At 55.1% G+C, this 26,496-nt stretch overlaps 3 protein-coding genes across 5 annotated transcripts; 2 read left to right on the top strand and 1 right to left on the bottom strand.

Moving 5' to 3' along the window:
- Positions 1 to 649: 649 nt before the first annotated feature.
- Positions 650 to 5,796, top strand: DNTTIP1 (deoxynucleotidyltransferase terminal interacting protein 1). Of its 2 annotated transcripts, XM_083360959.1 has the most exons (13): positions 650 to 798; positions 897 to 967; positions 1,078 to 1,174; positions 1,763 to 1,861; positions 2,437 to 2,505; positions 2,669 to 2,725; positions 2,817 to 2,878; positions 3,216 to 3,261; positions 3,475 to 3,533; positions 3,631 to 3,691; positions 5,001 to 5,072; positions 5,210 to 5,265; positions 5,409 to 5,796. In XM_083360959.1, the coding sequence occupies exons 1-13, from the start codon at positions 685 to 687 to the stop codon at positions 5,569 to 5,571; spliced, it is 1,026 nt and encodes a 341-aa protein (XP_083217085.1). In that variant the 5' UTR covers positions 650 to 684; the 3' UTR covers positions 5,572 to 5,796. The 2 variants fall into 2 exon arrangements, with proteins under 2 accessions (XP_083217085.1, XP_083217086.1); XM_083360960.1 differs by lacking the exon at positions 5,409 to 5,796 and having other exon boundaries at positions 5,160 to 5,265.
- Positions 5,797 to 7,874: 2,078 nt separating this feature from the next.
- Positions 7,875 to 10,796, top strand: UBE2C (ubiquitin conjugating enzyme E2 C). Its single transcript, XM_083358568.1, has 6 exons — positions 7,875 to 8,050; positions 8,165 to 8,192; positions 8,324 to 8,410; positions 8,896 to 9,100; positions 9,443 to 9,502; positions 10,562 to 10,796. Exons 1-6 carry the CDS (start codon positions 7,953 to 7,955, stop codon positions 10,618 to 10,620), a joined length of 537 nt encoding a protein of 178 aa, XP_083214694.1. The 5' UTR covers positions 7,875 to 7,952; the 3' UTR covers positions 10,621 to 10,796.
- A 2,472-nt stretch (positions 10,797 to 13,268) lies between these two features.
- TNNC2 (troponin C2, fast skeletal type) lies at positions 13,269 to 16,603 on the bottom strand. 2 transcript variants are annotated; one of them, XM_083359186.1, is made up of 6 exons: positions 16,489 to 16,603; positions 15,225 to 15,276; positions 14,451 to 14,594; positions 14,256 to 14,370; positions 13,827 to 13,963; positions 13,269 to 13,521 (listed from the first exon to the last, which is right to left on the bottom strand). In XM_083359186.1, exons 1-6 carry the CDS (start codon positions 16,489 to 16,491, stop codon positions 13,490 to 13,492), a joined length of 483 nt encoding a protein of 160 aa, XP_083215312.1. In that variant the 5' UTR covers positions 16,492 to 16,603; the 3' UTR covers positions 13,269 to 13,489. The 2 variants fall into 2 exon arrangements, with proteins under 2 accessions (XP_083215312.1, XP_083215311.1); XM_083359185.1 differs by having other exon boundaries at positions 16,480 to 16,585.
- Positions 16,604 to 26,496: the final 9,893 nt, after the last annotated feature.

The raw sequence follows: 26,496 nt of genomic DNA, 5'->3' as shown, positions 1-26,496 counted from the left end.
CTCAACAACCTTCGCAAGGAAGCGAAGATTGGAGACTGGACGAAAGTTATTCAAAGAGGATGGGTCCAAGGTGGGCTTCTTGAGGAGAGGTCTCACCACCGCCTCCTTCAAGGCGGTGGGGAAGTGACCCTCACTCAGAGAAGCAGAGATGACTGCTAGGAACCAGCCTCGTGTCGCCTCTCGAGCTGCATAGGCCAGCCAGGAAGGGCACGGGTCCAGTAAGCGACCTTTCTGGCAAGCAAAGTCAATGGGGAGCTAGATTCACTTAAGAACTTCAGCGATTCCTTTTACATCTGTGGCAAGAAAGGTCGTAAAGCAGGGCAAACTTCACTTAACGACCTTCTTGCTTGGCAAAGGAGATTTTGAGATTTTTCAGTTGCCGTCTGCCCTTCCAGGTCCAAGACACCCCCCCTTTGTGAGCCAAGACTGGAAACCCCCCCCCCACGGGGGTCAAAGGAGCCCCTCGCCCTCCTTCCATGGGGGCAGAGCAGTCCGGGGGAGGGGCTCGATCGGGGGGGAGGGGCCTCCCTGGACGGGGGTGGGGGGGGGAGAGAGAGAGAGAGAGAGAGCTGGCTAAGCCTGCCGTTGCCGGGCAACGCTCGCCGCTTCCGGGTTGGGGGGGCGTCCGTCGCGCGGCGGTGACGTCAGGGAGGCGTGCCCGCGAGCGGGGAGCCTCGGCGGAGCATGGGGGCCGCCCGGGAGGTCGAGCCGCCGCCGGCGCAGGACGAGGAGCCCGACGACGAGGAGGAGGAAGAGGCGGCGGCGGCGGCGGGGGCGGGCGAGGGGGAGCTGGCGGCGGTGAGGGCGGGGCCTGCGGGCGGGGGGGGGGGGGAGAGCGATGGGGCGGGGCTGGCGGGCGCCTCTGACCCCCCCTCTTTCTTCCCCCCCCCCCGCAGAGCCCCTGGAACATCATGATCAAGCACCGGCTGGTGCAGCGGCGGGGGCGGCGCTCCCAGATGATGACCAGGTACCCCCTCCCCCTCCCGGGACTGGGGTGGGGGCTGGGGTGGGGTGGGTGGGGGTCGAGACGACGCGGGGACGGGCGCCAACCCTCTCCTCCCCGCCCCGCCGCTGCAGCTTCACCGACCCCGTGGTCTCCATGGACCTGCTGCGCGCCGTCCTGCAGCCCAGCATCAACGAGGAGATCCAGGCCGTCTTCGGCAAGTACATGAAGGTAGGGGGCTGCGGGGAGGGGGGGGAGAGGGGCACCTGCACGCCCCCCCCCCCAGCTGCCCCGGCCCCACCTGCGGTGCCAAGGCTCCCCTGCCTCCCCACGCCCGGCCCAGGCAGCGGTCTGGGCGGAGGGGGTCCCGGGATCGCCCTGCTGGACATCCTGGAGGGGCGGCCGGTCTGGGGCTGGTGGCCAGTCTGCCAGGGCTGCATCTCGTAAGGCCGGCCAGCGGGTAAGGTCCTAAATCAATACAGGCAGTCCTCGACTTACGGCCATTTGCTTAGCGACCGAGTTGAAAACAGCAGTGGAAAAAGTGACCGTTGTGACTGTTTTTCACACTTACAACCGTCACAGCAGCATCCGCACGGTCACGCAAACAAAATTTGGATGATTGGTAACTGACTCATATTTATGACGGTCGCTGTGTCAAAACTCACAGAACAACTGTCTCGCTTAGTAACAAAAATATTGGGCTCCATTGTGGTCGTAAGTCGAGGACTACCTGCAAATGCATCCTTCGGGAGGGCCACCCGTTCTGTCCTGGGTGTCGCGAAGCCTTCTGGCTCTGAGGGGGCTCTCCCTTCTCTCCAGTTTTTCCAAAAGGCGGCAGGGAACGTGCGCGAGAACGTGGGCGAGGACGTGGACACAGAGCAGCTTATCCAGGAGACGTGTCGCAGCTGCCTGGAGCAGGTGGGGGGGGCCCTGTGGCTGCAGTGCAGGGTGGTCGGGGGGGGGAGAGGGGTGGGCAGCCAACCCTGGGCGAAGGGAAGGCCCTGCCTCACCTTTTTCTTCAGTTATCTCTGCCTTGTTTGGGCCAAGACCAGTGGGAGCCCTAGCAAGCTGCGGATTGAGGGTAATGCTCGGTTGCAGCATAATATAATATAATGTAACATTTACATACTTATTCCAGTACGTAAAAGTAAAAAGTTGAGGTTGTAAGTTATTGCCTTATTCTGTTGTGCCAAAAGGGGCCGGAGATCTGTGCTTTACTTACCGTACACATTTTCCTCCCCTCCCTTTCTCATTACTCACATTTTTCTTTTTATTTCTGCATTTTATATTTTGATAAACTAATAAAACGTGAGTATTGAGATAGGGTGACCATCGAAAGCACATCCCTAAGCTGCTCAAATTAACGGAAGTGGAAGCTCGGTACGCCTTCACAGGCCGTTGGCCTCTCTGGAGCCACCAGCCTGGGGGGGGGGGCTCAGGGACACTGACCAGCCCTCCTGGGGATGCTCTGACCGGCCCTCCTCTCCCTGCAGGCCAAGCTTCTGTTCTGCGATGCGAAGAGGCCGATAGCCAGAGTTCCCCACGAGCTGCCGGCCATCAAGGTAAGGGCCAGAAGCCAGGCTTGGGGGGGGAGCAGGCTGAGGCGCTGAGGGTCCCTTCGCCTCCCTGCTGGGAGAAGCCCCTGGCCATCACTGCAGGGAGCCCGCACACCTAGGGCAAGGAGCAGTTCTTGCTCTGCAGGCACCACTTTCTGTCTCTCTGCAGCGGGCAAAGCCCCCGGAAGATGAAATGAGCCAGCAGGGGAGCCCCATCCCGAAAAAGGTAGGCCATTGGGGGAGCCCCTGGCAGAAGGCGGTTGGCGCCGCCTTTGGGCGGTCAGGAAACATTGATGAGGGGGTCTTCTCCTTGGCAGAGGAAGGGGAGACCGCCAGGACAGAACCAGCCCGGTGACCGAGGTGCGTCAGGTGTCAGCATGTGAGTTTCCAGACAGTGGGGTTTTTTTGTTTTGTTTTGTTTTGTTTTGGGGGGGGGCAATCTGTACCTGCCTGCATTTTCCCCTCTTCTCCCAGTGAAGCTTTGGGATCCCCCCCCTCTGGCCAAAACCTCCCGTTATAAGAGGAAATGGGAGGGGGGTGTCCTTTTATAAGGGTGAGGGTTGGAAGGCGCATCCAAGATTCGAACCTGGCACACAACCAGTTATGGTATGGAGGGGGGGGGGTAGCAAGAAAGGTCCTCCCCTGGAAGGACAAACGCGCGACGTTTGGCCGTCACAGATTCGGCAGCCTCCCAAGACCCCCTCTCTGCTTTTCAGGGGGAAGAGTAAGTCTTGTGAGCCAGTGCAGAGGGACGGTCCGAAGGTACGCCGGCCACACGGAGCCCCCCTGAGTTTGCAAAGCCATCCCAGGGGGAGGGGGCAGTGGGGGGAGCAGCCTCTTTGAGGCAGAGCCCAGGGGCTAGACTTGGGCCCCACCCATCCGGAGGCCACTGACCGGGGAGCCTCCAGAGAGGTCCAAGGAGGCTCTGGTCAGTTCCTGCCACGGATTGATGTCCACTCGCTTCTGGCCTTGCAGTGGGACCCCCTGCGCCTCACGGAGACCACGAGCTTCGTCCTTGGGTCAAGAGCGAACAAGTAAGGGGTAGCCAGCGTCATAGTCGTCCTCCTTCAAAGGGGGTGGGGGTCGCCCCTTGACCGTTGGAGGCTTTAACCGTTCCCAATCTGGATTCAGGGCCCTCGGGATGGGGGGCACCAGAGGCAGACTCTACATCAAGCACCCCCACTTGTTTAAGGTCAGTGCGGTTTCTTTCCCGGGGGGTGGAGGGGAATCTTCCTGCCTCCTCACCTGGCCACTGGGAATTTGAGTGGGTGGGGCATTTCTGAATTAGCCCACACGCCCCAGGGAGGACCCTGCTTTCGGCAAGAACGCCACGGTTCCTCGGCCAAGAGCAGAGGAGAGAGAAGCTGGCACCTGATCACAGATAGCCTGATTTACGACCGACAGACACGGTGTGGAAGCTCTGAGGACCACTACCCCCCCCACCCCCCATTATGGTAGCCTTTTGGGCACTTGGCAGGCAGCCTGCATTTAAGGTGGTTGTGCAGTATCCCATGCCCACACCACTGCCATTTTAGGTTGTTTTTTGTGATAAATTCGTGTTTACTTCCAGTTTCCAGCAAAAAATGCTCATTGAGTAGAGATGGTCCTTGACTTACAACCACAATTGAGCCCAAAATTTCTGATGCTAAGTGAGACTTGTTAAGTGAGTTTTCGCCCCGTTTTACAACCTTTCCTGCCACTTTTAAGTGAACCACTGCAGTCGTTAAGTTAGAAACACGGTTGTTAAGTGAATGTGGCTTTCCCATTGACGGGGAAGGTCGCAAAAGGGGATCACGTGACCCTGGCAGACCGTAAATGCAAACCAGTTGCCAAGCGTGTGAATTTTGATCAGGGATGCTGCAACGGTCACAAGTGCGAGAACCGGTCCTAAGTCCCTTTGTTCAGTGCTGTTGTAACATTGACCGGTCACTAAACGAACTGTTGTAAATGGAGGACTGCCTGTAATGATTCATTTAAGAACAGCTGTGTTCGCTTAACTGCTGCAAAAGTTGTAAAATCAGGTGGGCTCACATGGCGACCTACTTAATGACGGTTACCACTTAGGGCCATAATTCCGGGCTCTTTTATGGATGTAAGTTGAGGGTTACGTAAACTCTCGCGCAGAGGCGGGATGAGGTTTGGCTTAATCCTGTTTCTGTTTTTCCACTGGGGGGGCTCCTGCGCGGCCCCCTGCCCCGTCTTGCCAGCAGCCGCCTGCTTGGCTCCACCAGGCCAAGGGTCGCGCTTCCTTCTCCACCGGGGGAGGCCCCTCTTGTTCCTGGGGTCTCCATCCTTGGCCACGTTAAGACTTGTGGACTTCAACTCCAACAGAATTCCCCAGCCAGGCATAACCTCCACAGGTCTTAAGAGTTTGGAGACCCCTGCTGTGTAGCCCCTGGCATTGCCTCTGAGTGCCCCCTGCCCCGCCCCCCCCCAAATCCTGAAGGACAGCAGAGCTGCTTCCTCACTTCTGCCTTCCACCCCCCCCCCTTCTCTCCCAGTACGCAGCAGACCCGCAAGACAAGCACTGGCTGGCTCAGGAGCAGTACATGAGGGCCACCGGAGGGAAGATGGTCAGTGGGGAAAGGGGGGAGGGGGAGAAGCAGCAGGGGGGGGAGCAGGTGGCTCCTTCCCGGTCATGGGATGGGCTTCTCCCGCAGGCAGGAGGGGCTGGCCTGCCCTGATACCCTGGCGGTCTCTCCCTGCACAGGCCTACCTCCTCCTGGAGGAGGACATCCAGGACCTGGCTGCCAGCGAGGAGTACAGGTGAGGCTCAGGGAGCAGGTGAGCTCAGCCCACTCCCAGGAGGCCGGAGCAGGGCAGACGGTGGCCCAGCCCCCCCCCATCCCTTGGAAAAGCTGTCAGTCTTGACCACTTCCTCCTCTTCCCCCTCCTCTTCCTGCCCCCAGGGCGTCTCAGGACCTGAAGCTGGAGGAGCTGAAGCCCTTCACCATCCCTTCCTGGATGATTGTGAAGATGCAGAGATACATGAAGACCCTCCGCAGTGACGGGGAGCAGCCGTTACCGCAGCAACAGCCCCCCTCCCTGCCAGAGGAAATGCGGGAGACTTAAAGCCAGGCCCGGCCAGGGTCTCTTGCCCCTCGTCTACCGGGGACAGGACTGCAGGGATGCTCCTGAGAAGCCCAGGAATTGGGGGGGCAGCCTCCCCTCAGCCCTTTCCCTGCAGAGGATCCCTCCGGGCACTTTCCTCCTTTCCCAATTTTGTATTCGGAATCTTGTATTTGCTTTGTTGGAGGATTCAGAACGAGTGGAAAAAAGTAAAGGCTTCTGATTGAACCTTTGAACCTTCGTTGCTCCTTGAAGGATTGAGGAGCAGGCAAGGGGTGAAGGGTACTCCCTCGCTGGCATGCAGAGGGGCACCGTGACCCCTCAGCCCCAGAGGGCTTTGGTGGGAAAGCTGTCAACGAAATTCATTTAGTGCGCGAGTTAAAAGGTTGCATCCTAAATGTTGCACCCTTCCTTACCAACAAAGGCCTGGTAATAATAAAAGGTAAAGGTTCCCCCGCACACGCGTGCTAGTCGTTTCCGACTCTAGGGGCCGGTGCTCATCTCCGTTTCAAACCGAAGAGCCAGCGCTTGTCCGAGGACGTCTCCGTGGTCATGTGGCCGGCATGACTAGACGCCAAAGGCGCACGGAACGCTGTTACCTTCCCACCGGAGTGGTCCCTATTTTTCTCCTTGCATTTTTTACGTGCTTTCGAACTGCTAGGTTGGCAGAAGCTGGGCCGAGTAACAGGCGCTCGCTCTGCTACGCGGCACTCGGGATTCGACCCGCCAAACTGCCGACCTTCTGATCAACAAGCTCAGCGTCAGCCAGGCTCATTTCACCAAGCTTGCACGTGTGTTGTTTTTGCTTAGCTTGTTGCACAAATCCTGCCATTGCGGCTTTTGCAGGGGATGGAAAAGTCGAGAATGACCTGGGCTGGGGCCCACAATCTCTTTCCGGGCCCTTATTCGTTCTCTCTGGCTATTCAGTAGCTCGGAGCAGGTGGGAGGCAGAGCTGCCTCTCCTTCCTTAGGGACACTTCCGCTGGGCATTTGTGGGGCAGGAGAGGCCGCCCCAGGGACCCGATCCAGCGGGAGCAGCAGAGCTTGCTTCTCTCTCCTGCTTTATTGCATCAGTATGAAGCTGCTGGAGGAGGTCACCCAGCTGGTTGGGGTGTCACTGGGGGTGTGTAGATGATGCCCAATGATGCGTTCCCCTCCCCCCAAACACTAGGGATTTTAGCAGAATAGTGCACTACGTGCAGTTGTGAAGCTTTGTCTGAACTGCTTTTGGGACTCACTGAGCTGGTTGGGGAATTCTGGGAGTTGAACAATGGATGGAAACCAACCAAGCAGAGAAGCAACCTGGGATTAAGGAGAAACTCCCTAACAGTGAGGACAGTTAATCAGTGGAACAGAGGTTGCCTCCAAAAGTCACCGGTGCTGCTCCATCACTGGAGGTTTTTAAGAATGGACAGCCACCTGTCTGGAATGGTGCAGGGTCTCCTGCTTTAATGGGAGGCTGGACTAGATCTCCAAGGTGCCTTCCAGCTCAATTCTGATTCTGAAGTCCACAAGTCTTAAAAGTTGCCAAGGTTGGTCTACTCTTATGACTCGTGGACTTCAACTCCCAGAATTCCTGAGTCAGCATAGCTGACTCAGGAATTCTGGGAGTTGAAGTCCACGAGTCATAAAAGAGCCGAGGTTGCCTACCCCCTGGTCTACTCTGCGAGGTTATTTTTTTTTAACCTAGCGTCTGTTTTACTCCTACCGCGGGTGCTCCCGTACCTCCCCCGCCCCACTTCCCTGTGCACCGCTAAAATCAAGAGACGGTGGCGGGACATGAACTTGGGGAAAAAATATTTGGGGTGAAAAGCCAACGATCGAATGGGAAACCACCTCTTGTGACCGCCTCTCAATCCCGGGAGCAGCGTTCAACGCCGCAAAAGACGATCTGCTGGAGGGGGAACAATCCCACCCACCCCGCCCCGTTTGGGGACAAGCAGATCTCCACCCATTCTCCAACACGTGTGGGTGTCTGGAGAATGAGAAGCCCCGGGCAGAAGAAGGGAGAAGAGCCAAGTCACCGCAGCCTCCCTCCCATCATCCCCTGCCGCGCTTTCCCGGACGCCCAAAGCCCCGCCCACCTCAATCTCACAACAGCCCTGCCAGGTCGACCGGCGGAGCCCCGGGCAGCCGCGCCCGCCCCCCCGACTCTGGAAGGAGGCCCCGCCCACGCCTAGCCGAGCGACGCTGCCGCGGCGGCCAATCGCTAGGCGCGCGCGCCGCCATTGGGCAGATCGAACGCGAGCCGGGCGCCGATTGGCTGAGCCCCGGGAGCTTTGCAACATTCAAACTCGCGCAGCGGCCGCGGCCGAAGAAGCGCTTCGCAGGGCGAGACGCGACCGCAGCCGAAGCCGGGCCAGCCTCTTCTCCCCGCGCCCTCCATGGCCTCGCAGAACGACGACCCCGGCGCCGTCGCCCGCGGCCCCGGCAAGGCGGCCGAATCCGGCGGGGGCGCCGCCCGGGGCTCCGTCCGCAGCAGGTGGGCCGAGGGCGGCCGGCGGGGGCGCCTGGGGGGGCTGGCGGGGCCCGCTTCGGGCGACCCGGTCGGGCAGGCGCCGCCGCCGGGCTGACTTCTCTCCTTCTCGCCCCGCAGGCTGCAGCAGGAGCTGATGACGCTGATGGTGAGCCTCGGGGGGGAGGAGGGGGGGCTTTCCCCGCCTGCGACCGCCTGCGTCCCCCGCGAGCGGCGGAGGGTAATGGCCGCTCCCTGTAACTCCGGGGCGCCTCTGATCCGCCTGGCTTTTCCCGGCAGATGTCTGGCGACAGCGGCATCTCGGCCTTCCCGGAGTCGGACAATCTCTTCAAGTGGATCGGGACCATCAACGGCGTGGCTGGGACGGTGAGCGGGCCAAGGAGGAAGGAGGGCCGGGGTTGGGCTCCGTCCCCTTTCACGCTCTGCAAATAAAGCGGCGAGGCAGGCGCGGCCCCGGTTGCCAAGCGCTGAAGTTGACAAGGGAACGCTCAGACGCGTGAAAGAAGCGGGGCTGGTGAACGGGCAGGTTGTCTGCCCACCCCACTGGCAGGCATGGGGGGAGGGGGGGTTCTGATGTCCTCGTGGGAGCTCTTTGTGGGTCATCAGGAGCTCCTGGGGGAGAGAAGCCTCTTTGACAAGGCAGAACCCTCTCTGGCTGTTGGGGGAGGGGTTTCTGGGCAGATCCCCCCCAAAGAATGCAGACGACCAGCCACACTCTGGGACAGTGAACTTTCAAGCAGAAAAACAGATGGTGAAGGAAACTATCGGGGACCCCACGGGGGGGGCACAGAGTGTCCTGCCCTCCCCCATGCCACACCTGATCTTTTCCTCCTCCCCTTTTGCAAATGCAGGTCTATGAGGACCTGAGGTACAAGCTGTCCTTGGAGTTCCCCAGCGGGTACCCCTACAACGCCCCCACTGTCAAGTTCCTCACCCCCTGCTACCACCCCAACGTGGACCTTCAGGGGAACATCTGCTTGGACATCCTCAAGGACAAGTGGTCAGCTCTCTACGACGTCCGGACCATTTTGCTCTCTGTCCAGAGCTTACTGGGAGGTGAGGAGAAAGAGGGGAATGGAATGGGTGGGGGCTAGCAGGAGGAAGATTTCTCCCCCCCCCCAAGCCAGCTGTGGAATTCCCAATGAAGCATCTGAGCTGCACCCCAAGAAGTGGAGTTGAAAGGGAGGGGATGCCACCCTGGGGCTTCCGTGGCCTGGAGGTGGGGGGCTCCTGGTTCCACACAGAACAGTCGTGCAACTGACTGCCCTGTGCCAGGCCTGCTGCCAAGCCACCCTCCCTGGCAGAGCAGAGCTCCCCGTCCCGCGACAGCAGGGAGGAGGGAGGTGAATTTGATTCTGTTACAAAAAACGGGATTTGGGTCCTTCTTTGCCCCTTCAGAGCCAAACGTGGAAAGTCCTTTGAACACAGAGGCCGCCGAGCTCTGGAAGAACCAGACAGGTGAGCAGCCAAGTCAGCTTGGACTGGTGGCTAGAAACCAGGTGGTGGGGAGTTCTAGTCCCGCCTTAAGTAGGAAAGCCAGCTGGCTGGCTTTGGGCCAGTCCCCTCTCTCAGCCCAGCCCACCTCACAGGGTCGTCGTTGTGGGGAAAATAGGAGGGAAAAGGAGTATTAGTCATCTTCACCATCTTAGTTACCTATAAAGTAATAAAGGCAGAATTAAATGCTAACAAGTAAATCTCCTGAGAAGGGAAGCCCTTGGAAGGGCTACTCCCCCTCCCCCCCAGCCTTGAGGGAGAGTTGCAGAATGCAACTTCAGCTGGGGTGGGGTCCTTTTCTTCATTTTAAGAGCTTCATGAGGACTTGGATCTTTCTGGTCTGAAAATGGTGGAGGCAAGCAACTTGGTTCCTTTTGGGTTACCTTCTCCGGCATCTTGTCTTTTTAAGGCAGCTGCTTTGTGCTGTACAGGCAGTACTCTACTTACAACAATTCGTTTAGTGACTGTTGGAAGTTACAGTGACACCGGAAAAAGTGCCTTATGACCATTTTTCACACTTGTGACCGTTGCAGCATCCCCGTGGTCATGTGATCCACATTCAGCTGCTTGGTTCAGAGTAGCTGTGTCCCGGGGTCATATTTTTGCAAAAGCAAACTCAATGGGGAAGCCAGATTCACTTAACGACCGTGTTACTAACTTAACAAGGCAGCGATTCGATTAACTGTGGCGAGAATAGTTGTAAAACGGGGCAAAATTCACTTCACAAATTTCTCATTTAGCCACAATAAATTTTGGGCTCAATTGTGGCCGTAGGTAGAGAACTACCTGCATAGTTTTTACAGCTGCACAGTTTCGTGGCTGCAGGGGAGCAGGCACACAATTGCACAAAGGAATTGCCGTGCCCTTGCATCTTTGCCCAGCTCTGTTGGGGGGTGGGGGTGGGCAGGATCTGATACCCAGAAAACATTTGGCTCCGCCTCTGCCCTTCTTTGTAAACACAAAACCGAATCCCCTCAACCTTCTCCGGGCTCCTTAATCAGTCCTTGTTGTCTCTTCACACAGCCTACAAGAAACACCTCCATGAATCCTATCGAAAACATATGAAGAGTCAAGATACTTGATGTCCTCCCAGCCAGCACACCCCTTCACTGGTGGGGGAGGGGGGGCACGAGAACGTCTTTTCTGTCTTCTGTTTTATCCTTGTAATTTCTCTACGTCGGCCCCTATTGTATTATAGATCATTATAAAGTTTAACTGGCTTTTTTTCGTGGTGTTAATGTATAAATAAACTTATCTTGTTTTTATAAAGTGATGCCTGTTTGAGTTTGGGAATGGGTTTCAGTGAATTGAAAAAAGGGCAGAGAAGAGTAACAAAGATGATCGGGGGTCTGGAGGCTAAAACATACAAAAAACAGTTGCAAGAATTGGGTATGTCTTGTCTAATGAAGAGAAGAGCAACAAGATAGCAGTCTTCCAATATTTGAGGGGCTGCCACAAAGAAGTGGGGGGGGGTTCCACCTATTCTCCAAAGCCCCCGAAGGCAGGACAAGAAGCAACAGATGGAAACTAATTGAAGAGAGGAGCATCCTGGAACTAGGGAGATTTCCTGACAGAACAATCAGGGGAACAACCTGCCTCCAGAAGTTGTGAGCGCTCCAACACTGGAGGTTTTGAAGAAGAGACTGAACAGCCATTTATCTGTAAGGTAGACAGTCTCCTGCTTAAGCAGGGGGGGTGGACTAGATGACCTCCAAGGTCCCTTCCAACTTATTCTGTAATTTGAATTCCCTTGTATTTGCTGAGAAAGGGGAAAATGTCGTGGGTGGGAGCTGCATTACAGTTTTCATTTTTACATTTCTACCTATTCCTTATTCCTCTGGACAAAATTGAGGAATAGAGGTTGGGTTCAGTGCATTATTCTTTTATAATGTCTTTTTTGTCATCGGCAATAATATGAAAAATGAGAGATTTGTAATGGATCGATACCACCTTGTGCCCTTCTGGGGTGTCCAGTTTAAACCCTTGCCAGCTGCTATTTAAGACAGAGTGGGAGTAATTATCTCCCACACCTTTCCATGTCAACAATTTTAGTATTGTAAGGATATAGATGAAATACTCTTGTATTTTTGTTTTAAACAAAGCTTGATTTTTTAAAAAACACTTGTGAGATAGTTTTAGCTCAAGGGCCTTCAAACTTGGCAACTTTAAGACTTGTGGACTTCAGCTCCCAGAATTCCTCAGCCAGCTGGCTGAGGAATTCTGGGAGCTGAAGTCCACAAGTCTTAAAGTTGCCAAGTTTGAAGAGCCCTGGTTTAGCTCCAGTGATAAAAGACTGGTATTCCTATCCCTTGATGGTCCGTGGTCAGAAAATGGTCGTTTTTCACTTGTGCCTAGTACCCCAGATGGTGGGGGAGCAATATTTCCAAGCCGCCCCGCAGAGCAGGAGGGAAGGCCAGAGAGAGCTGGGAGACCTCCCTCCTCCAAAACGCGGCAGAGTTCCAGTTTTTAATGTCGGTTATTTTCTTGTCCTCAAATCTCCCTCCAGACCGAAGCGAGTTTTGCCCCGTTTTGCGACCTACCTTGCCACCGTTCTTAAGCGAATCTGGCTTCCCCATTGAATTGGCTTTGGTCAGAAGGTCACAAAAGGGGGTCCCGGGATACCAGGGCCCATGGTGTGCACCAGCCTTTAGGATCCTCCTGTCCTTTTCACACGGAGCCCCTTGGACTACGGATCGCGGGCACGTCTAGGGGGATTTTCCCTCCCTCTTGAGAACCTCCAGCTGAAGGGGCAAGCTTTGGCTGGCAAGGGGAGCCAGGAAACTGCCTTTCTGGAGGAAATTGTCCCTCCCCATCCCTAGAGGACTGGTGCTCCTCGACAGCCCCTCCCCTCGGATGTCTCCTTAGGTGGCAGCCCCTCCTGGGAAGCCCATCCCCGAGGGGCTTCCTTAGACAGGTGTAGTCCTGGCCCTGGGCGTTTGGGGGGGGCGCTGAGGTGGAGAGCTGCCCCAGCAGGATTACAACCAGCTTGGAACACTTTGAGCATTGTTCCTCGTTCCCTGTGGGGTGTATTGTTTTACTGCTTACTTTTGTTGTGTAGAGTAGACTGCTAACAGTGGAGAGGGGAGGGAGGGAGTGAAAGGGAGAGCGAGATAGGAGAAAAAAGGAGGGAGGGAGGGAAGAATGGGAGGGATAGGAGGAAGAAAGAAATAGGAGAAAGGGAAGGATGGGACGGAGGGAGGGCTCGGCTTCCCATTCCACAGCCACCTTCCATGGTGAGGAGGAGGAGGGGGCAGTGCCCCTCACTCAGGAAAGGGATCCAGAGCCATTGTGGGGGGGGGGCTCAGCTGCCACCATAGAGCAGCCCTACTGATACTCCATTTCTTTCAAGAGGCTGGCAGATACACTGCCGGGCACAGAGGCCAGCCTGCCTTTCGGCTTGCAGGCGGGGTGGGAGATGTTAAGATGCCTCCTTCCCCCCACACACACACCATGCTCTGCTTTCTCCCTTGAGCCAGCCTGGGACAGGCAGGAGCCCCACCCCTCCCAGAGCACCCCCTTCCTTCCCCCTCCAGGGGGTTTAGTTCCTCCAAAGGGAAGTGGGCTCCTTGGATGACCTGCCTGGCAGGATGGGGCCCACCCAGAGGACAGGAAGGGAGGTGTGGGGGGTCTTGCCTATCTCCCTCCCCCTAGCCAAGCAGCCTCTGGGGGGGGGGCGAGGGACAATGATGCTTCCACGACCAAACTCAGCTCCGCAGCCCTTTGGCTTCCAGTCCGCTGCTCTTTATTGAGGTGTCAGTGTTCAAGACAGGCTTTCAGAGCGTGGGGATGATGGGATCCAGAGTCTTGCCGAGGAGGCATCTCTCAGCTGTGCAGAGGAAGCTGGTGCAGGAGCAGGGGACTCGGTGGGGGGTCTTGGCGGGGCTGGGGCACTCCGGGCTGGGGGGAGATGCCCCCTCCCACTGGCCAGTCTGCCAGGAATGTCTCGACGCTTTACTGCACACCCTCCATCATCTTGAGGAACTCTGGGGGGAGATGGAGATGGGTCAGCCCCCCCCAGCGAGGATGGGCAGCAAGCACCCCCTCCCAGATGGGGTCTGGAGCCAAGGAGGGTAGCCCCCCCCAAAGGGGCACCCACCACGCCCCCCAACCTGAATTGCTCAGGGGTTCCAGGAAGGGCTTCGGTCGGGGGTCTTGGCCCCTGGGGTCCCAAACTCCACGTAGGGAGAAGGCTGGGTCAGGTCCTTTCTCCCCCTGGGGGCCAGGGGGAAGGAGAGCTCTGGGTCAGCCCCCAAGAAGCTCCATCCGTCTGTCCATCTGAGCTGCTCACCATCAAAATCAATCCGCCCATCGTTGTTTTTGTCTCCGTCCCTCATCAGCTCCTGGATCTCCTCTTCCGTGACCGACTCCCCAGAGACCCGGAAGATCTCCACCAGCTCCTCAGCGTCTAGGAAACCATCGGCATTCCTGGCAGGAAACGGGAAGGGACGGAAAAGCTGAGACCGGGCAAACATCTCCCCCACGGAGGGCCCACCCTGTCCGGTTGCCCAGTCCACCTGAGTGCCACAAGCACACACACCCCCGGACTCGGGAAGCCCCGGACCGCCCCACCTCTGCGGCCTCAACACCAGCTGAGACCAGAACCAGAGCAGGAAGGAGCTCTGGAGGTCTTCTAGTCCAACCAGCTTTTTAAACGGGAGACCCTAGAACAGTTCAGACAGTGTTCAGACTTGAACACAGGGCCCTAACAGAGACCCACCTGTCAAAGATGCGGAAGCATTCGGCCAGCTCCTCCTCGGACTTGCCCTTGGCGTCCTCCTTCATCTGCCTCACCATCATCACCAGGAACTCCTCGAAGTCGATGGTTCCGCTGCCTGCGGGGGGGTCCCAGCCCAGAGTCAGGGGGGTCTCCCCAGGCCCCTCGCCCCCCCTCCCGGCTTCTGCCCCCTCTCACCATCCTCGTCCACTTCCTCTATGATGGCGTCCAGCTCCTCCTTGGTGGGCGTTTGGCCCAGCATCCGCATGACCGTCCCCAGCTCCTTGGTGCTGATGTCGCCCCCCCCATCGGCATCAAACATGTCAAAGGCGGCCTTGAACTCTGCAGGGGGGGCACAAAGGGGGGGCTCATCCTCTGCCAGAGAAAGGCAGCCACCCCCACCTCCCTGCTCTGCTCATTGCCAAGATGGCCACTGGGCCGGGCACCAAGCCCAAACATTCAGAAGTGGCCTGGACTTACAGCAGTTTCGTTTAGTGACTGCTCGGAGTTACAACGGCACTGAACAAGCGACTTACGACTGGTTTTCACACTTGCAACCCCCGCGGCACCCCCCCCAAGGTCACGTGGTCAAAATTCAGAGGCTTGGCAACTGACTCATATTTATGATGGTCGCAGCGTCCCAGTTGGGTCAGGTGGTCCCCTTTTGCGACGTTCTGAGAAGCGAAGCCAATGGGGAAGCCAGATTCACTTAACAACCATGTTATTAACTGAACAACTGCAGTGATTCACTTAACAACGGTGGCAAGGAGGTCGTAAAATGGGGCATGTCTCACTTAGCAACTGTCTCACTTAGCAACAGAAATTTTGGGCTCAGTCGTGGCCATAAGTCAAGGACCGGCACCCCCTGGCCAAACTCCACCAGGCCCCTCTGGGCACCCGGAGCCCCCCACTCCTCCCTCCTATGCCCCCCCAGGGCTGCCCTCCCCACCCTCCCCCATCCGGCACACTCACCCGCAATCATCTCCTCACTGAGGTAGGAGCGGGCCTCCGCCTGCTGGTCCGTCTGCAAGGCAAACAGGGGGGTGACCGAGGGCCGGGGAGGGGGCCCAGTGGGGCCCGCCTAGGGGAAACCAGTGCCCCCCCGTCCCGCCTGACCTGAGTCCCAGGGCCATTCGCAGCTTCTCTGCCTGCCAACCTTCTGTGGGCACCGGGGGCTCCTCAGCCCAAGAGCAGGGCAGCGGCCCACCCACCCACCCCTCTACTCCTCGGCTCAAAGGGAAGCAGCTGCCACATCCAGGGACGGGGTCCCCTCTGGGGAAGGACTGCCAGAGAAGGGCAGGTTGGGCAGGGAACCCCATCCTCTGTTCCTCTGCTCCTTCCAAGCACGGCCTCAGACGGAGCCCCAGGTTGAGGTCCCGGGAGCTGCTGGGAGACAGTCTCCAGGTCTGCCTGGCTGGAGAATCTGGCTGCTCTCCTCCTCCTCTTCCTCCTCCTCCTCCTCCTCCTCCTCCTCCTGGGGGCAGCTGCTCTTGCCCTCCCTCCTGGCTGCCAGGCCTCCTGGCCTCCTCCTTGGTCCCTCGGTCAGAGGCAGCCGGCCAGAGCCAGGATGCTTCTTGAGACACCAGCTATTCTTAGCCAAACTGGAGCTGCCGGGAGCTCCTTCTAGGGGCGGCTGCAGGCAGGCTGCCAGCTGGACCCGCACCTGTCCGCCTGCGGATCGGGTTACTCCTTCAGGAGGCTCCTGGGGCTGTGAGATGCCCAAGCGGTCCTGGCGCCTCCTAATCCGGGGCTCAGCTTTTCCCACGGCCTTTTCGCAGCCTCTGCAGCCCTCCCGCCTCGCCGGAGGTCCCCAGGAACGCCGAATCCCCCCCCTTGCCCCCAGACCTCCCCTAACCCCTTCAGCTCAAGCAGCAGAAGTCGCCCACCAGATGTCCCCCACCACCCCCACCGCCCGGCCTGCCCAGTCCACCCAACCACCCACCCTGCCCCCTCCGGTCGCCCCAGCAGCCTCGGCCAACGGGTCGCGGTGCCCCCCGGCCTCACACAGAGCGGCTCTGCCAGAGCACGGCTTGTGTCCTGGCAGCTTCCTCGCCGCTTCTGCGCTGGCCCTGGGCCCCGGGGCCGGCTTGTCCCATCAGACACTCGACCAACCAGTCCAGCCGGCCATCTGTGCACAGTCGGCGGTCCCGTCCGGCATCCTGGCAGGAGGGCCAGCTCCAGCCATCCTGGCGCCGTCCTTCAACGGGCTCCGTGCCCGTGGTCTTACCATGCTTACCATGTTGGCAGGTGTCACCCCAGAGCCACCCACAGAAATGAACCTCCGTGTCCCCCTCCGGTCTGAGCAGGTGGCAAACGCTGCCCCGCCACCCGCCCGGCCCCATTTGTATCCCGGAGCCCGGCAGGGCCCCCCCCCCAACCCCTCCGATTGGGTGCCAGGAGAGGCAGCCCTGCCCGGGGCCAATCGCCTCCGGCCTCACCAGTCGATTGGTCAGCCGGGCACTTTACCAAATTTAGCCAAGGTTCTCCTGGCCAGGAAGTGGGGCTGAGCACAGCGGGAGGGGCAGCGAGCCAGGGAGGGGGGGGTTCAATCCTGTGCCATCCTCCTCCCCACAATTTGAGGGAAACTGCATTGCAAACTGAACTGCCCCTCTGACGACCCCCCCCAGCCTGGACGGGAATAAAAATAGACCTCTGTCCCATCTCTGCATCCCATGTCAAGAATGGAACCCCAAGGAGGCTGTCTTGGTTCACAGCCCCACTTGCGGGGGGGGGGGGGGGACTAGCTCATTGAGCTTTAGGAGAATAAAGCATTTCAGCAGGCCCCCCCCAGGGGGTGGGAAGGGAGGGAGGTTGCAGCAGTTCCACTAAAGCCCCGAGGTGGTTCTCCCCCATCCCTGCCCCCTGGCTGTGCTTTGTTTATGGGGGATCCTGTTTCCCACTTCCCTGCCTCTGGGTGGGGGAGAAGGGCAGAGGGCAGCCCCCCAACCCCTGGCCTGCAGTTTTGGGCTGCAGCAGGCAACCTCTGCAGCCTGGGGGGGGGGACAAGGAAGCCCCCGCACGTGCTGCATGCAAACCAGGGTGCCCCCTCCCCCCATTGGGGGGGTACTTGGGACAGGGCAGCCCAATTCCTAAGGAGGGCGGGGCCTGACAGGCAGGAGCAGCTGGAGCCCTCCCCCTATTAATAGCCGTGTCCAAGGAAAGCCGCTGAGGAGGGCGGTGGGGCGGGGAGCTAAATAAGGCAGAGAAGTGCTGGCTCAGATGGAGGGGCCAGACCCCCAACTCCCACCCCCACGCACATCCAGAGAGCACGCACCCGTCTTCCCTGGGAGGGGGCTGCCACTGGCCCCTGACAGGCAGGGATTAGCAGGTGTCAGGTGGGGGGGGGGAGTCAGCCAGCTGAAATTCACCACCCCCACCCCGGCACTAAAGTGACTCGAGGCTCAAGGCCAGGTTTCTACCCAAAGTCCTCAGGAGGAGACTGGACAGCCACTCGCCCGGAAGGGCGGAGGTTCTGCGGCTTGAGCAGAGGGGTTGGACTAGAACACCTCCAAGGTTCCTTCCAACTCTGGTATTCTCTTCCGTTCTGTCCAGGGACCGCCCAGGGCCAGGCAAGGAGGGCCAGGTCCAATCCAAGTCAGACCACAGCAAGGTCCTCTCCCCATCCTGGTGAGGAAACTCTGCCCATGCTCACGTCCACCTGGACTTTCCTACCCTCTGGGCTCCATCAGGAAGCGTTCGCAGGCAGCTCCTTACACACAAGGCGGCTGCCCTGCTCTGGTTTCCCCGGATCTTCAGAAGAGAGTTTGGCCCTGGGGAGAGCAGAGGCAGGGGAATCAGACTGCCAGGGAGGGGGGGCACAGCCCCGGGGGCTGCACCGGCCAAGAGAGGCAGACCAGGAGAAGCCCACGACCTTGGCTTCACGCTCTGTCCCTTCCCTTGGGTCTCTAATGATGGACACCCAGCTGTTCACCCCCAACTCAGGGCAGTTTCCACACCCACCGGACCCCTTAGGGCTCCTCCGGAGACTGGCACCCACCGCACGGCCCCTTCCGGGAGCATCAGCCAGAGCACTGCTCTTCTGCTGAGACCAGGGGCCTCCAGGGTTAAGTCCCAGAATTCCCCAGACTGCGATGCACCTGAAGGCAGGACAAGAAGCAACGGATGGAAACTAATCCAGGGAGAAGCAACCTGGAATTTCCTGACAGCAAGAACAATTAACCAATAGAATGGCTTCCCTCCAGAAATTGTGGATGCTCCATCACTGGAGGCTTTTAAGAAGAATAGAATTTGGAAAGAACAAGAACAGAACAGAACAGAATGGAACGGAACAGAATAGAATAGGAATAGGAAGGGACTTTGGAGGTCTTCTAGTCCAGCCCCCTGCTCAAGCAGGAGAACCTATACCATCTCAGACAGGTAATTGTCCAGTCTCTTCTTAAAGATCTCCAGTGATGGAGCCTCCACGATTTCTATTGGGAAGGAGTTCCACTGGTTGATTGTCCTCACTGTCAGGAAGTTTCTCCTTAATTCCAGGTTGCTTCTTTCTTTGGTCAGTTCCCAACCATTGTTGGACAGCCATTTTTTTGAGGATGGTATAAGGTCTCTTCTTGCGCAAGGGGTTGGACTACACCAATGCGCAGAGTATGAACAGTAAGCAGGGTGAACTAGAAATTCAGGTAAATGAGGGCGGATATGATATTGTTGCCATTACAGAAACATGGTGGGACAAAACCCACAAATGGAACACACAGCTAGAGGGATTTACATTATTTAAAAGAAATAGACTAAACAAAAGAGGAGGTGGAGTTGCTCTCTATATAAGAAATAACTTTATCTCTACAGAAATAGAGCACAACAATGATGAAAACTGTAAACTTGAATGTATTTGGGTCAATATAAACGGGGGAAAAATTGACATTGCCATGTTGTTGTTAGTTGCGAAGTCGTGTCCGACCCATCGCGACCCTATGGACAACATTCCTCCAGGCCTTCCTGTCCTCTACCATCTTCTGGAGTCCATTTAAGTTCACGCCTACTGCTTCAGTGACTCCATCCAGCCACCTCGTTCTCTGTCGTCCCCTCTTGCCCTCCACCTTTCCCAGCATTGGGCTCTTCTCCAGTGAGTCCTTCCTTCTCATTAGGTGGCCAAAGGATTTGAGTTTTAGCTTCAGGATCTGGCCTTCTAAAGAGCGGTCAGGGTTGATCTCCTCTAGGACTGACCGGTTTGATCGTCTTGCAGTCCAAGGGACTCGCAGGAGTCTTCTCCAGCACCAGAGTTCAAAGGCCTCAATTCTTTGGCGCTCGGCCTTTCTTATGGTCCAACTTTCACTGCCATACATTGCAACTGGGAAGACCATAGCCTTGACTATACGCACTTTTGTTGGCAGGGTGATGTCTCTGCTTTTTAGTGTGCTGTCTAGATTTGCCATGGCTTTCCTCCCCAGGAGCAAGCGTCTTTTAATTTCTTGGCTACAGTCCCCATCTGCAGTGATCTTGGAGCCCAGGAAAATAAAATCTGTCACTACCTCCATTTCTTCCCCATCTATTTGCCAGGAATTGAGAGGGCCGGATGCCATGATCTTGGTTTTCTTAATGTTTAGTTTCAACCCAAGTTTTGCACTCTCCTTCTTCACTCGCAACAAGTTTAAGTTTAAGTTTATTATATTTGTATACCGCCCTTCTCCCGAAGGACTCAGGGCAGTGAACAGGGCATATATAAAAATACAAATTACAAAAATTAAAAAGAGAATTAAATACGAGCCCAAACTAAAAACAGTAGAAAAATGTAAAAAATCCCCAATAAAAACCCCAACGCATCCCCCATCAGGCCAGGCCGGCTTGTTCAAATAGGTAGGTCTTCAAGTCGCGTCGGAAGGAGCGAAGGTCGGGCGCCGTCCGGAGCTCAACCGGTAGCTGATTCCATAGCTCCGGGGCGCCCACAGAGAAGGCCCTCCCCCTGGGGGCCACCAGCCGACATTCTCTGACCGGTGGCACCCTGAGGAGGCCCTCTCTGTGGGAACGCACAGGGCGGAGGGAAGTTGACGCCGGCAGCAGGTGGTCCCCGAGGTACTCCGGACCCATGCCATGTAGGGCTTTAAAAACCATTACCAAAACCTTGAACCTCACCCGGAAGACAACTGGCAGCCAATGCAGCTCGCAGAGCAAAGGTGTAACATGGGAGTACCGGGAGACTCCCAAGATAACTCTCGCGGCTGCATTCTGTACCAGCTGGAGCCTCCAAGTGGTCTTCAAGGGAAGCCCCATGTAGAGAGCGTTGCAGTAGTCCAGACGAGAGGTCACGAGCACATGAGTGACTGTACACAGGGCATCCCGGTCTAGATAGGGCCGCAACTGGCGCACCAGGCGAACCTGGGCGAAAGCCCCCCTAGTCACAGCCACTATATGATCTTCCAAAGTAAGCCGCAAATCTAGGAGGACTCCCAAGTTGCGAGCCCTATCTACGGGGGGTAAAAACTTACCCCCCATAGAAAGAAGTGGAATATTCTGAATATCCCGGGATGCTGGTATGCACAGCCACTCAGTCTTGTCGGGGCTGAGTTGTTCCTCCCCATCCAGACCCGAACCGCCTCCAGACAACGGGACATCACGTCGAGGGCATCACTGGGGTGGTTTGGGGTCAAAATGAAAAGCTGGGTATCATCAGCGTACTGATGATACCCAACTCCAAAACCACGAATGATCTCACCCAGCTGTTTCATGTAGATGTTGAACAGGAGAGGCGAGAGGACCGACCCCTGAGGAACTCCACAAACGAGAGACCTCGGGGTTGACCTCTGCCCCCCTGCCAACACCGACTGCGAACATCCCAGGAGATAGGAGGAGAACCACTGAAGAACTGTGCCTCCCACTCCCAATCCCCTGAGACGCCGCAGCAGGATACCATGGTCGATGGTATCGAAAGCCGCTGAGAGGTCTAATAGGACTAGGACAGAGGAATGTCCGCTGTCCCGAGCCCTCCAGAGATCATTCACCAGAGCGACCAATGCCGTCTCCGTGCTGTACCCGGGCCTGAAACCTGATTGGCACGGGTCTAGATAATCCGCTTCATCCAGGACCAGCGGGAGCTGATGCGCCACCACACTCTCAACAACCTTCGCAAGAAAGCAAAGGTTGGAGACCGGACGAAAGTTATTTAACACAGCTGGGTCCAAGGCAGGCTTCTTGAGGAGAGGTCTCACCACCGCCTCCTTCAAGGCAGGGAAACTACCCTCACTCAAAGAGGCAGATATGACCGCCTGGAACCAGCCTCGTGGCCCCTCCCGAGCTGCATACACCAGCCAGGAAGGGCACGGGTCCAATAAACATGTGGTGGAGCTCAATCTCCCCATGATCCTGTCCACTTCCTCAGGGGTCACAGAATCAAACTCCTCCCAGATAACATCGACAAGACTGCCCGTGTCCTGATCGTCAGACTCCGCCCAGCTGGAGTCCAGACTGGTCCAAATCCAAGCGATTTTATCCGACAGATATTGACCAAACTCCTCGGCGCGACCCTGCAAGGGATCCTCCCTCACCTCCTGATTAAGGAGGGAGCGGGTCACCCTAAACAGGGCTCTTTAGTTCCTCTTACTTTCTGCCATTAGAGTGGTATCATCTGCGTATCTTAGGTTGTTGATATTTCTTCTGGCAATCTTAATTCCAACTTTTGATTCATCTAGCCCTGCCTTTTTCATGATGTGCTCTGCATATAAGTTAAATAGGCAAGGCGACAGTATACAGCCTTGCCGGACTCCTTTCCCAATTTTGAACCAATCAGTGGTTCCGTGTCCAGTTCTCACTGTTGCTTCTTGGCCTGCATATAGGTTTCTCAAGAGACAAATAAGATGGTCTGGTATGCCCATCTCTTTAAGGACTTGCCACAGATGTATACTATAGGCCGCCCAACCAACCAGAGGAAATTGATGAACTTTTTGCTAGTCAGTTAACTAAGGTATGTAGGAAGCGCATCACAATAGTAATGGGGGACTTTAATTACCCTGATATCAACTGGGAGACAAATTCTGCACCAAGTGGAAGATCTAACAGATTCCTGACAAACCTAGCAGACAACTTTCTCTCCCAAAAAGTAGAGAAGGGAACTAGGGGATTAGCCATATTGGATTTAATTCTCACTAACAAAGATGAAATGATAGAAGGTGTCGAAGCCACAGGGACCTTGGGGGGAAGTGATCATGCAATATTGGAATTCAACATTATGGAAGCACAAGCAGTAGAACACAGCCAAACTAGAGTCTTGGACTTTAAAAGAGCTAATTTCACTGGGGAACTACCAAAGGACTGGAAGAGAGCTGATGTAGTTCCCATATTCAAAAAAGGGAAAAGAATAGATCCAGGAAACTACAGACCTATCAGCCTGACCTCAATACCTGGGAAGATTCTGGAAAAGATAATCAAACAACAAATCAGCGAACACCTTGATGTGAACAAAGTTATCACTAAAAGCCAACATGGGTTTGTCAAAAACAGATCATGCCAGACAAATCTTATTGCATTCTTTGACCAAGTGACAAAACTAGTGGACCAGAGGAATGCTGTAGATATAATTTACTTGGACTTCAGTAAGGCATTTGATAAAATAGATCACAACCTACTACTTAATAAGACAGAAAAATGTGGGTTAGACAGCATCACCACCAGATGGATTCGTAGCTGGCTGACAGGCCGTACTCAGCGTGTGATCCTCAATGGAACCGCATCTACATGGAGAGAAGTGTGTAGTGGGGTGCCCCAGGGCTCTGTTCTGGGCCCAGTGCTCTTCAACATCTTCATTAACAATTTGGATGAGGGGATAGATGGGGAACTCATCAAATTTGCAGACAACACCAAGCTGTCAGGAATAGCCAATACTCCAGAAGATAGGCTTAAGATACAGGAGGATCTGGACAGACTCGAACACTGGGCACTATCTAACAAAATGAAATTCAATTGTGAAAAAAGTAAGGTTCTGCATTTAGACAGGAAAAATCAAATGCACAGGTATAGTATAGGTGGTACCTTGCTCAATAGTAGTAACTGTGAGAGGGATCGCGGAGTCTTAGTAGACAATCACTTCAATATGAGACAGCAGTGTGCTGCAGCTGCCAAAAAAAGCCAACACAGTGCTAGGCTGCATTAACAGAGGGATAGAATCAAGATCAAGTGAAGTACTAATACCACTTTACAATGCCTTGGTAAGGCCACACCTGGAATACTGCATCCAGTTTTGGTCACCACGATGTAAAAAAGATGTCGAGACTCTAGAAAGGGTACAGAGAAGAGCAACCAAGATGATTAGGGGACTGGAGGCTAAAACATATAGGGAACGGTTGCTGGAATTGGGTATGTGTAGTTTAATGAAGAGAAGGGTGAGGGGTGACATGATAGTAGCCTTCCAGTATCAGGGTCTGCCCCAAAGAAGAGGGAGTCAAGCTATTCTCCAAAGCACCTGAAGGCAGGACAAGAAGCAACAGATGGAAACTCATCAAGGAGAGAAGCAACCTGGAACTAAGGAGAAACTTCCTGACAGTTAGAACAACTAACCAGTGGAACAACCTGCCTCCAGAAGTGGTGAATGCTCCAACACTGGAAGTTTTTAAGAAGAGACTGGCCAGCCATTTGTCTGAAATGGTATAGGGTTTCCTGCCTGAGCAGGGGGTTGGACTAGATGACCTCCAAGGTCCCTTCCAAATTATTATTATTATTATTATTATTATTATTATTATTATTATTATTATTATTATTATTATATTATTATTATTATTATTATTATTATTATTATTATTATTATTATTATTATTATTATTATTATTATTATTATTTCTGTACCAGCCTGCTACCGGCCCTGCAGAAAAGGCAGGGACAACCCCTTTACTAACGGCAAGAGGCTGGAACTAAGCCTGCCAAATTTATTAACGTAAAACAGAGCAAAACAAGACACGAACCATGAAACAGGAGCTATTCAAACGGTTGCCTTCAGCAAACCAGCCCTCCCACACATTCCCCTTTTAAACAGTTCAGGGCCGAGGTGCCCCATTGCCTTCCTCTGTTTACTCCTGATTGACTGCCTCCTGCGTCGGGCGTCCTTGAACAGGGCCAGCTGTGGGTCATCTTCATCCACGCTGTCAGGCTCACACAGCTGGGTCTCCGTCGTGACCAGGTGGGAGGGGCCTGGCTGAGGGCTCTGTGGAGCCTCAATACTATTCTCAGCAAGCTCTCCAACACCCCCCTCCTCCTCCTCTGAATCGTCCGACCCAACTGCCGAACCCACAGGTTGACCCTGAATCACATCATCATCATCATCATCATCATCATCATCATCATCATGATGACCTCCAAGGCCCCTTCCAATTCTGTTGGAGGTTGATGGGGATATACAGGTAATCCTCATGCCTACAACTGAACCCAAAATTTCTGTTGCTAAGTGAGATATTTTTTCAGTGTATTTTGCCCTGTTCTATGGTTTTAATTGCCTCGGTTGTTAAGTGAATCACTGCAGTTGTTAAGTTAGTACATGGTTAAACCAGTCGCCAAGGATCTGAATTTTGAACAGATGACCACGGGGACGCTGCAATGGTCCTATGTGGAAAAACAGGGGTGTTGTAACTTTGAGTAGTCATTAAATGAACTGTTGTAACAGTTACAGTTAAGATTTACTTTATGATCTTACTAACTTAACAACTACAATGATTCACTTAATGGCAGTGGTTAAAAAAGGTTGTAAAATGGGGCAAAACTCAACAACTGTCATGCTTAGCAAGACAAATTTGGGGGTCAATTGTGGTCGTAAATTAAGGACTACCTGCATTTGACTTAGCTCACGATGCTCCTGTTCGCCTGACTATCTTGTCTGCTATAAATATAAATGTTACACATGTTCATTTATAAAAAAAACACACCAGACATTTGTGTCAGTGACTAACTTCATTTGGATGTTCCCCTGACCCCCTGCCAGGCGAAGTGGGCTTTGGGGAGTAGTGGGGAAAGCCCATCTCCCTCCAGGCTGTATCCCCCACCCACCCACCCACCCACCCGTGTTCAAGCCCAACGTCCACTCACTTTGGGGCAGAAATGCACAGGATGAAAAAGGGAGGCTGGACGGAGAGACCAAGTGGAGGCACTCTCTTGGGAAATAAATTGCCCTAAGCTTTGGGACTAGCCTGCCTGGAAACTACCTGAACTGGAAAACAAGTCTTACCAGAATGGCTGAATGGCCCCTTTCTTTGTTATCAGGACATCGCTTTATTTATTTATTGCATTTATTTATTGCATTTATATACCGCCCCTTCCCTGAGGACTCAGGGCGGTTTACAGGGAATTAAAAATCAAACATACAAAAGTTAAAAACCAAGTTAAAAAATATTAAATCAACCCTGTACTCTTAAAAAAAAACCCAGTTAAAAATTTTCTCCTCAGCCTGGGCCCGAGAGCTCAAAGAACCAGGTCTTCAGGCCCCGGCGGAATGATCGGAGGTCGGGGGCAGTCCTCAGCTCCACCGGCAGCTGGTTCCAGAGGGCAGGCGCTCCCACTGAGAAGGCCCTATCCCTGGGTGTCACCCGCCGGCAATCTCTCACCGGCGGAACCCTGAGCAGACCCTCCATGTGGGAGCGCACGGGACGAAGGGAACTTGATGCCGGCAGCAGGTGTTCCCTCAAATAGCCCGGACCCAGGCCATGTAGGGCTTTATAGGTGATAACCAGCACCTTGAATTTCACCCGGAGGGCAACCGGAAGCCAATGCAGCTCGCGGAGTAGAGGTGTTACATGGGAGTATCGGGAGACCCCCGATACTTTATCCAGGGGTGAGTGTGCCACAGGCAGAAGACGCCCTGCTCGGTTTCAGCAAAGCATTTGGAGACATTTTTCCTGACTAGAGTCCATTGGAGTTGGGTGGCCAACAGATTTAAATTAATAAATACAACTGCATGGCGTGGCAGACAGAACAATAAGCAGCTCGAAAATGAATGACGAATGGCTTTTATTACACTGCTGGACGCTTTTGTGTGGCGTCCCTCGTAGTCCGCTGCTCAGCCTCCTGCTCTTCGAGATTTTTTTCCAAGGACGTGGATAAAGAAGGATTGAGGGCTTGAAGATGGCACAAAATTGGGAGGGAGGCCAATGCCCTGGAAGGCAGAAATATTATTCAATGTGATCTTGACAGCTTGGGAAACTGGGCTGAAATATCAGAATGAAATGAAACAAGGGCAAAAGGCTTAACTTTGGAAAGAAAAGCCAAACCCCGCAGGGATGGGTGGGGCGGGGACGCCTGGCTTGTAGTAACACAACTA

This window comes from Vipera ursinii, assembly GCF_947247035.1.
Source record: "Vipera ursinii genome assembly, chromosome: 3".
NCBI classification, from domain to species: Eukaryota; Metazoa; Chordata; class Lepidosauria; order Squamata; family Viperidae; genus Vipera; species Vipera ursinii.
The sequence above is the reverse complement of the archived record's forward strand: the minus strand, read 5'-3'. Positions and strand labels throughout refer to the sequence as shown.